At 35.2% G+C, this 9,462-nt stretch overlaps 1 protein-coding gene across 1 annotated transcript; it reads left to right on the forward strand.

Annotated features, from left to right (window-relative positions):
* The first annotated feature begins 4,558 nt into the window (after positions 1-4,558).
* Positions 4,559-9,003, forward strand: LOC147382700 (GTP cyclohydrolase 1-like). Its single transcript, XM_086428774.1, has 2 exons — positions 4,559-5,335; positions 7,447-9,003. Exons 1-2 carry the CDS (start codon positions 5,122-5,124, stop codon positions 8,682-8,684), a joined length of 1,452 nt encoding a protein of 483 aa, XP_086284900.1. The 5' UTR covers positions 4,559-5,121; the 3' UTR covers positions 8,685-9,003.
* Positions 9,004-9,462: the final 459 nt, after the last annotated feature.

The following is a 9,462-nucleotide window of genomic DNA, read 5'->3' on the forward strand; positions in this document are numbered from 1 at the left end:
ATGTAAGTTTTTCATAATGTAACATACGATAAATGTCTAAGCATATTCAATAAACAGTTAAATAATTTCAACCTATCATTTCTATCATTTAAAGTAACATATGCATCTTTTAAATGAAAACATCTATCAATCATTACAAAATAAGAAAAAGATACATAATAAAAACACGGCGGTGTAATCGATAAGAGAGCAGAGGAACACGCCGATATAACCGCCTCGGCTATGGCAATACGATATTCCAAACTTAACCTCCGATGTGGAATCCCATCGTTATAATCTGATTTTGTGGCCGGTCTAGCATACCACGGTTGGATGACCATTTATCCGGCTCAGACTGGCCGTTGACCAAGAACCCAATACTGAGTTCAACTAACGGTGAGGTCGACCGTTTGACGACTACAGACTAAAAGTGATCACTAACTAGCCCAGGAGACCCCTCGCGTCGAAGCCTATCAAGAGGCAATGCATGTGAACCCCGCCTAGCTCTACACTATACAGAGACCGCCTTTACACACAACGTTTCCCAGGAAATAAGTAGGAGAAATTCCCGGATTTCATAAGCTGTAATATGCTCTAAGGTATCCCATACTACCGAAGAGCATATGACATCTAGTGTTATCCTAGATTGACTCGCCGCTTCCGGATACATAGCAACGCGTCACTCTTTATGGGTTTTCTACAAATCTTTACTGGTAAACAAAATAATTTATTTTGTATATAATATATCATTTCTTTTAATCGAAAATACAAACAAAATCTGGTAGTGCCCTCCAGTGACAGTTATCTGTCATATCCATCCATCAACCATCTCATCCCTCTATCTATCTATCACGTTTTACGTGGCATGGCCACTACGTAGAACTGGAGGCACTGTCCCATCAATCAGTCGAGAACATACGTTCTCTCTATCCATCCATCGATTAAATCGATCAATCTATCATCTAATTTCCTACATATCTATCAAAGTAATTTTACTTTTAAAGAAATTCGAAATCCATAGAGCATCAACCAATTCCATTCGATGGTTTTGGTTGAGTAGAAAGACTCGAAAACGAAGATAAAACCATAAGACATAAAAGCTGGAAATCTATGCAAATTTAACTAAGTGTTGAAAAATAATTTTTTTTCAAAGTCGAAATTGAAAATGAACTATTTATTTATTTATTAAAGAACTTAAAGTAATACGTAATTGTTTTTAATGAAATAAATGTAGGAAATGGGTATACATACTATATGGAAGTAACACAAAACAAATTAGAACCAAACTCAACATTCGGATACTTTTCCGAATTGCTGATTTTTCGTCGAAACTCGACCAAAATCGATCCAAATATCATATTAACTATAAAATGATTATATTACATCAAATGAACTAAAACCAATCATAAATAAGCATGTAAACATGATTCAAATCGTTCAAATATGTATAAACTTAATGAAATAATCGATTTATCAACAATCATATGGATTTTCTATGAAATTATCGCATAACTAGAAGGTAGAAGGGAAGGCAACCTACCTTAAGCTAATTTCAACGGTTGAACGAACTTTAAAATCGCCTCCGGCCAATCTCCAAAATTTTCTTCCGGCGAAAATCGGATTTCTTTGCGTCCACGCGTAACCCTCGGCGAGAGGAACAACTTTCCTTCTTGCGCCTAAGCTCGGATCGTTCTCGTTTAGTGTAGATCTGAGTTTCAAATATTGAAGGAAAAGGGTTGAGATTTGTTTGGAGAGGAGAATAAGAAAAATCTGATTTTTCTAATAGAATTTAGATATTTATATCACTTAAGTTGGGACATACTTGTCATTTTGGGAATTATTTTTCCCGAATGCCGAATTGGACAAACTTATACTCTATTTTGGGTGATTTTTCGACACGAATCTAATGGTATGATCGGTTTCCTCAAATTACGTCTCTAAGGTGTCGTTTACCTATTGGAAAAATATCTAATGCGAAACTCGAGGATTTGATAACTTTTAAATCAACGCACGGATCTAAAATTCTTTCCTCGAGATACATTTTAGGATTTCAGGTCATTACATTCATACTTAACTGAATTTTTAAATGAGGGTGAAAATGTAATTTTCATTAACAAAATCAATCGAGCACTTGGAAAATGTGATTTTTCACCTATTTCCCATTCACAATCAAATAAACTTTTATAGTGTTGTTGGATGAAAAGGTTAAGCGTAATAATTAAGTATTTTAAAAACTAGACTAGTTGGTCAAATTGGGTTGGACCAGACTCGTTAACTTCTACGAGTCAAGTCAATCGAAAAAAAGATTTAAAAATAAAAAATAAAAAAACAATTGGCTTGCCTGTTCAATTGGTTCAACTAGTTTGATCGATGACCCAATTGAATTTGTGGGACATCTGATCCAATTTTGTGGTGATTTTTAACATTACCCTTAATAGTTTGGTGAATATTTGAGATGCCCCTTGTGTTTTGAAATTGATGAAATGCCCCCTTGACTTTACTTCTTCTGTTATAAATTAATAAAAATATCAAACTTAATAAGATTTTAATAGTTAGGCCTACATGGTTTGGCACGTTGGAAAAGATGACACTTCAATCCTATAAAGTTCATGCCTACGTCAAATTTAAAATAAATAAAATATAAATATAAATATACTTTTAATTTTATTAATATTTAGAAAATGGACGACCATTAATTCTTAAATTTCAAATTCAAATCCAATCATTTTTTTTATATATACATTAAAGTTCTTAAATCTTGTAACCTACGTCTTGTAGCATTGGATTATATTTTTAAAATTGAAGTTACTTGATGGGAGAAAGAAATAAAAAAAAAAAATACTTGCACAATATTTTATTATTGGGTCTCATTGATTTGATCGGTTGTTGGAACCGGTTTGAACCGACCCGACCAGTCATACGGGTCATGACCGGTACAGTTTTTAAAACGTTGGAATGATACTTTTGTAAATAACGTATAAGTAACACTAATGCTAAGGTGACGAACGATGTACTGTGATTCTCACAATTCTACCGTGGAGGTGTGCAGCTAATTGTAGATGTGTTTCCTCGCGATACCAGTAAAAATCATCTATTATGATTATATCAACACGTCCACATCAGAATTGTGAGAATCCCAGTAAAACGTGTGTCACCCGTACACGATTATAAACGTAAATATCATATTCTCAGTTGATTATAAAAAGAAAAATGAAGAAAAGTCAATGATTCAACCTAAAAACTACATAGATGACGTAGACTTTTGACATTCAAAATCTTAGTTGAAGAGTTGTTGGAATTTGTGAGTGGGACCATCTCTCATGTAATCTTTGACCTTCTTTCCTTCCCACCATATTCATATTTTATTTATATATATAAGTTGAAACTTACAGAGTAAAATTTTGCTAAATTACTTCGGATTTCTTTTTCTAGAGATGATTCGTAATAATATGTTGTAGGTCCACTAGTTGGACGATCAAGATCAGTTAAGTTAGTATGGTCTATCAAGCTTTATATCTACAATGCCATAATCACCATTTTATGATTATGACTTTAAGAAATTGGGTATGGGAGTGAAGTTTGTTAAGTATAGATATGTAGTACGTAATACTTCCCCAAATTATCCCATTCAGATCCGGATCTTTAGGTAGCCTCGGTGGGTGGTGGAGTGGTGAGTGGGGTGGGTGCAATGTATCCGTAGAAATTCGGTTCTTTCTGGGCCCACCAATTTGTTGAACAGCGACCACTACAAAATCTAATGTCCATGGAATGAAAGAATGCCACGTGGCACATATTGATAATTCTTAATGGACCTCAAGAAAGTCTAACAGATTAGGGATTAGGAAGCCCTTTTCTTTTATGACCTGTTGTTGGGGGTACTAATTGACCTCTTAGAGCAACTCTAACGCAAATAGACATAAATTCAGTTACAACAAATTGGTTCACAACTATGAAAAGTCAATTAGGAGGGGATGCTTGTCGCAAGTCACACACCACACATAAAAAGTAAGTTGAAATAAGTACTTCTGGGTGAGGGTTTGAGCTCAAGATCTCTTTTTTTTTTAGAGGAAAATCCAAATCACTACGCCCAATGTTTGTTGGTTTGCCTAATTTTATTAATTTGATTTAATATTTTTAGAGTCGTGTTGAAGTAACTTAAAGATTGGATCTCATGTCACACATCTTGACGTGAAAGTGGATAGAAATCATAGATGCTTTTTTACTCATAATTCAGAAAAAGCATTTGTGGTTTCCATTCACTTTCACGTTAGGGTACAGATGTGAGATCTAAAATATTGAGGTCACTTTAGTATTATTCATATTTTTATAATATGGAACGAGTTATGTTAGAGCTGGAAATAATCTGTGCATAGACTCAGATGGGTTAACTCGATTTTAAATAAATCTCCACGTGGCATTTTTTTGGGTGATGTATTAGACTTTCTATAATTTGTAGATATAGCAGATTATTGCCAATGTACCAACCAAGATCCTAGGGTTTCATACCATAAAAAAAGAAGTACGTAGGTCCCACAGAGTTTGAAGAGTGGGGAAAAAAGAAGGCCAAACAAATCGATCCACACATTTCAAGATCAACGGCAACCTCTGTTTTCTTGCAGTTCCTCCATTCAATTCCGATCTCTTTTGTTTTTTATTTCTTTTTAAATAGTAAGGCTTCACGTTTGATCCATCCTCACACCCATCTTTCCTTTTTTGGTTTTTTCTCTTCTCTTCTTCTGGGTACCCTTGATTTCTCATTTGGATCCCAGTTTTACAACTGGGTGTCCAATCTTTTTTTTTATTTAATTTTTTTGTGTTTTATGTTGTTTAGTTTTTCTTGATCTGTGATACCCTTCTTGTTTCTTCATCTGGGTATCTTTGATTCTCAATTTTTTTTTCCAGTTTTACTCCTGGGTTTCCGATAATTCTGTGTTTTATGTTCTTCTTGATCTGGGTTTCCAATCTTCTTTTTGTTCTTCATCTGGGTATCTTTGATTCTCAATGATATATTTGTTTCACAACTGATATTTTATTTTTAAGGTTTTGATTCAATAGGTTTGTCTTGATTCTCTTGATTTTGGGTCTTAGTAGTAAGGTGGTGTTTGTTGGGAGAGGTATTTGTCTGTGTTTGTTTGTCTGTCAATGGGCGCTTTAGATGAGGGGCATTTTAATGGAAAACTTGAAAATGGAGTGAACCTGAAATTGGGGTGCTTGGAGGAAGAAGAACCAAAGACCAACACCACCATTGAAGAAGCTGTGAAGGTTCTATTGCAGGGTTTGGGGGAAGATTATAATAGAGAAGGTCTTAAGAAGACTCCGATTCGCGTCGCAAAGGCTCTCCGTGAAGGAACCAGAGGTGATTAATATTTGCCTACTATTTGATATATTTTTTCCATGATTATAACTAGTCGATATCAATTTAATTACATTTGTCTTTATTTTTCTTGGATGTGTTAGTTTTGAATTTCTTCATTGATAATTGAACTACTAGTACTCACCCCTTAATTGAATTATGGATTTTGATAATGTTTGTATAATTTGGGTTGCTATTAATTTTCAAATCCAATTGCCCAAGATCTTCATAGTACTTAAATTTACGAAGCACATATCGTGTAGTGATACTGTGACCTTTCCATTTTACATCATCTGTATTTTTAAATTTGGATCTCAATCTTTGTGTGTATTATAGATCTGGATCTGTCCCAAAAAAAACTAGTTAGGTCTTTCATAACATGTTAATTGAATTGGTTTCTGTAGTTTAGTCACAATTGGGGTTTCAATCAGGTGGATCAAAAATTGGATGTTCTTTGTGAGTTTTCAGCATGTAATTTGTATCAGAAGAAACTTAGTTAAGGAATTGAAGATACTCCCTTTTGGTGTTGCATCCTTCAGTGTGGTTTTTCTGCTATTTTCTGGGGATAGTTGGTTATGAATTTTCGTTTTTCGGAGGAGAAAGAGAAAATTGTAATGGAAATGATATACATTATCTACGAGTACAAGAATTTGAGGCAGACATCAACCCACTGTTTGTGGTTTTGAATGTGTCCAAGTTGTTTAAAGAAGTTTTATTCCTTCCAGCTTCACATCTTGACAGAACGGATGCTTTATTATGTCTTTTTGTGGTGGGTGTTGGTCTTGAATTCATGACATCAAAAATTGCTTTACAATATGTGATGCCTAACCTAATGACCTCATCAATATGTCAACAAACTGAGCTATCGGTTCAAGCCCCTTTATTATGTCTTATTTAGGCTGTCTTTTTCAAACATGGTATTATGTACATGTACCGCTTTTTCTTTTCCCAGATAAGGACATTTACAAAAAATACTCCAGTTTTTTTTCTTTCAAAAACTCTTGTTTAAAATGCTTAAAAAATGCATTTTTACAGTTTAAACATGGTTTTTAAAAAAACATTTGAAGTGTGTTTTTTTTCATTTTAAACATTTAAAACCATCCATTTTTTGTAGGCCTATGATTATTTTGCTCTAAAGTGTGTTATTTTGCTCAAAAGATATATTGATTGCTCGACTCTTTTTTTGGGCATCAAGCATCATAAAATGTATAATTATGTTTAGAACATGTTATTGTCATGCATGGATATTCAATAGTTTTTTCTCAAAACATATTGGAACTTATATATATATATATATATATATGTAATTTAAATAATTTATAATAATATTTTTATGTTCAGTGTTTTTTTTTCCTGTTTTGCTCTTGTTTCTTTCCCTTTTTCCCATTTTTTCCAGAGTTTTCCCTTACCGTTTTAAACCCATATTCTAATAATATCTTCTCTTGTTTTGAGTGAGAAAACACTTGAAAAGGCATGCTTCAGCTGATGCTATGTTCAAGATAAAATGGAATGACAGTAAGATTTTTGCGTGCCAACTCTAAATAGTTGGGAGAAGGCTGTGATGACAATGATCTTACTTCTTTGGAACTTCATTCTGCCAAGTGTAACATTATCTACTAAGTTACTTGAAACCAAGGACAAGTTTACTCTCTTAGCTCTCGTTAGACTTTTAACTTGCATTTCATATTCAAATGCCCTATACTAGATTCATGTTTTCTATTTGGAATTCATGGCTGGTTTACTGAGTTGTAATGACCTTGGATTCAAAATTACTACAGTTTGAGATTATTGCCATCTTCGATACATTGGGCATGTGTTGGAGCTTCAAGATATCATCTTGGAGGTGTTGGGGTTCTTATTTTTTTTGTGTAAACTAGATTCGGACTTCAAGGGGTTTTCTTCAATGATTTTGTATTTAAATGGGACTCCTTATGTGCTATTAACTGTGTAATTTCTTGTTTTTCTTCTTTTGTAAATTGACTCTTGTATTTTAGCTGGTTTCCTCAACAGGCCCTTTTTATTTTATTCCAATATAATGCTTCTACTTGTCAAAAAAAAAAAACTGAGTTGTAATGAGATTTGTTACCTTATCCATTTGGATTTTTTTTTTCCAGGTTACAGACAAACGGTGAAGGATATTGTTCATGGTTCTTTGTTCCCAGAAGCCGGTTTGGATAGTGGAGTTGGCCAAGCAGGAGGAGCCGGTGGGCTCGTAGTTGTTCGAGACCTTGATTTATTTTCATACTGCGAATCTTGCTTGCTCCCATTCCAGGTTAAGTGCCATGTTGGTTATGTTCCATCCGGGCAACGTGTCGTGGGCCTAAGCAAGCTTTCTAGGGTAGCCGATGTCTTCGCAAAGAGGCTTCAAGATCCTCAACGTCTGGCAGATGAAGTGTGTTTGGCTTTGCATAATGGAATCAAGCCGGCAGGCGTTGCCGTCGTCCTCCAATGTTGGCACACTCAGTACCCCGAAGTCGAACAGAGTTGTACTGAGCCAAGTCACCACCCTACAAAAGTAGACATGCAAGGGTGGGTGAAGGTCTCAGTTTGTTCGAGTTCAGGAGTTTTCAAAAATGAAAATGGAAACGTTTGGAATGATTTTCTTGCTCTTCTGAAGTTTCGAGGTGTACATGTGGAGGAAAACCACAGACAATCCTCTTTCAGCCACAGTTGGTGCCCATCTAGGTCCTTTGATGTGCTAGCCTGCAATGGGCACAAAATATCAAGGAACACATCGATATGTAAGGTGTGCCCTACCCATAATGTCATGATCGCCGCGGTAGCTGAGATTCTCCACTCTTTAGGCGAAGACCCATTAAGGAAAGAACTCATGGGAACCCCTCATCGTTTTGTTCAGTGGCTGATGAACTTTAAGAGATCGAATTTGGAAATGAAGTTGAACGGTTTTGGTTCTGGTAGAATAATGGGCCCACTTAAATCCAACGATCAAGATGAGCTCATCTCTGAGCTGAACTTGCCACTGTGGTCTCTTTGTGAGCATCATCTTCTACCATTCCATGGTGTGGTACACATAGGATACTTCCTTACCCGAGGATCTGCTGAACCCATCAAGAGATCCTCTCTACAATCTATTGTACATTTTCATGGTACTAAGCTCCAAGTACAGGAAAGAGTAACCAGGCAGATTGCGGAAACGTTTTCTTCAATCTTTGGTAGAGATGTGATGGTGGTTGTGGAAGCCAACCACGTTTGTATGATTTCTAGAGGGATTGAAAAGGTGGGAAGTAGTACAGCCACAATCGCAGTACTTGGTCAATTTTCAACCGACTCAGCTGCAAAGGCAACATTTCTACAGACTGTTTCAAACAGTACCACCTCTGGAGGACAATGATGCATTTATAGTCATATTTCCATTTTGCTTGATCCTCTAATAATTCTTACCCTCCATGAAATGTTTGCTGTCGTGTAGTTCTTTCTGTTTCATTTTTCTTCTTACGTACTGTTGTTAGTGTCTGCAATCAATAATCTTTAGCAGATCATGGATGCTGATCTCAAAAGTTTTGGGTTGGCGGCATCGGAGTTCAAATCAGTAACTGGAGTCAACAAGGGTATGAAAGCTGAGAATCCTCCATTTAGATTAATTTTTTTGGCTTTTTTTTACCTGTAGTTTATACCCTCCCAGTGAAGAATTAAAGGGAAGTTTTGGTTTCTTTATTGCGTTTCTTTTTTATAATTGTATTTGAAATTTTGCAACTGATCATAAAGGTTAATAGTAGTTTTTTAACTGATAACTGTGAAACATAATGGAACATCGATACATATATCAATTTTGCTCTCTGAAATACTTGAAAAATATGTTAATCTTCCAAGAGATTTCCTTGTACTCGTGAAGAATGACTCACGGAAAAAAATATGATATCCAATTGTTGAGATTTACCACTCGGGATAAGTATCTTTGAGATGTGTTGTCAACATATGCATAAATCTCGTTGGATATTCTATCAAAATAGCTAGGATCATGTGTTTATTCATGAGTCAATGGATCCCTATCCTTAATTAATATGTTAGAAAGCAGGATATATATCAAGAAGAAGAAGAAGAGAATCTGATGCTGTGTCCAACTTAAGTCTTAATTGAGGACTTCTTAGGTTAGTGTTATTTTCTCACAA

The sequence above is a fragment of the Akebia trifoliata genome, chromosome 16 (assembly GCF_017979445.1).
Source record: "Akebia trifoliata isolate Shusen 1 chromosome 16, ASM1797944v1, whole genome shotgun sequence".
Taxonomy (NCBI): domain Eukaryota; kingdom Viridiplantae; phylum Streptophyta; class Magnoliopsida; order Ranunculales; family Lardizabalaceae; genus Akebia; species Akebia trifoliata.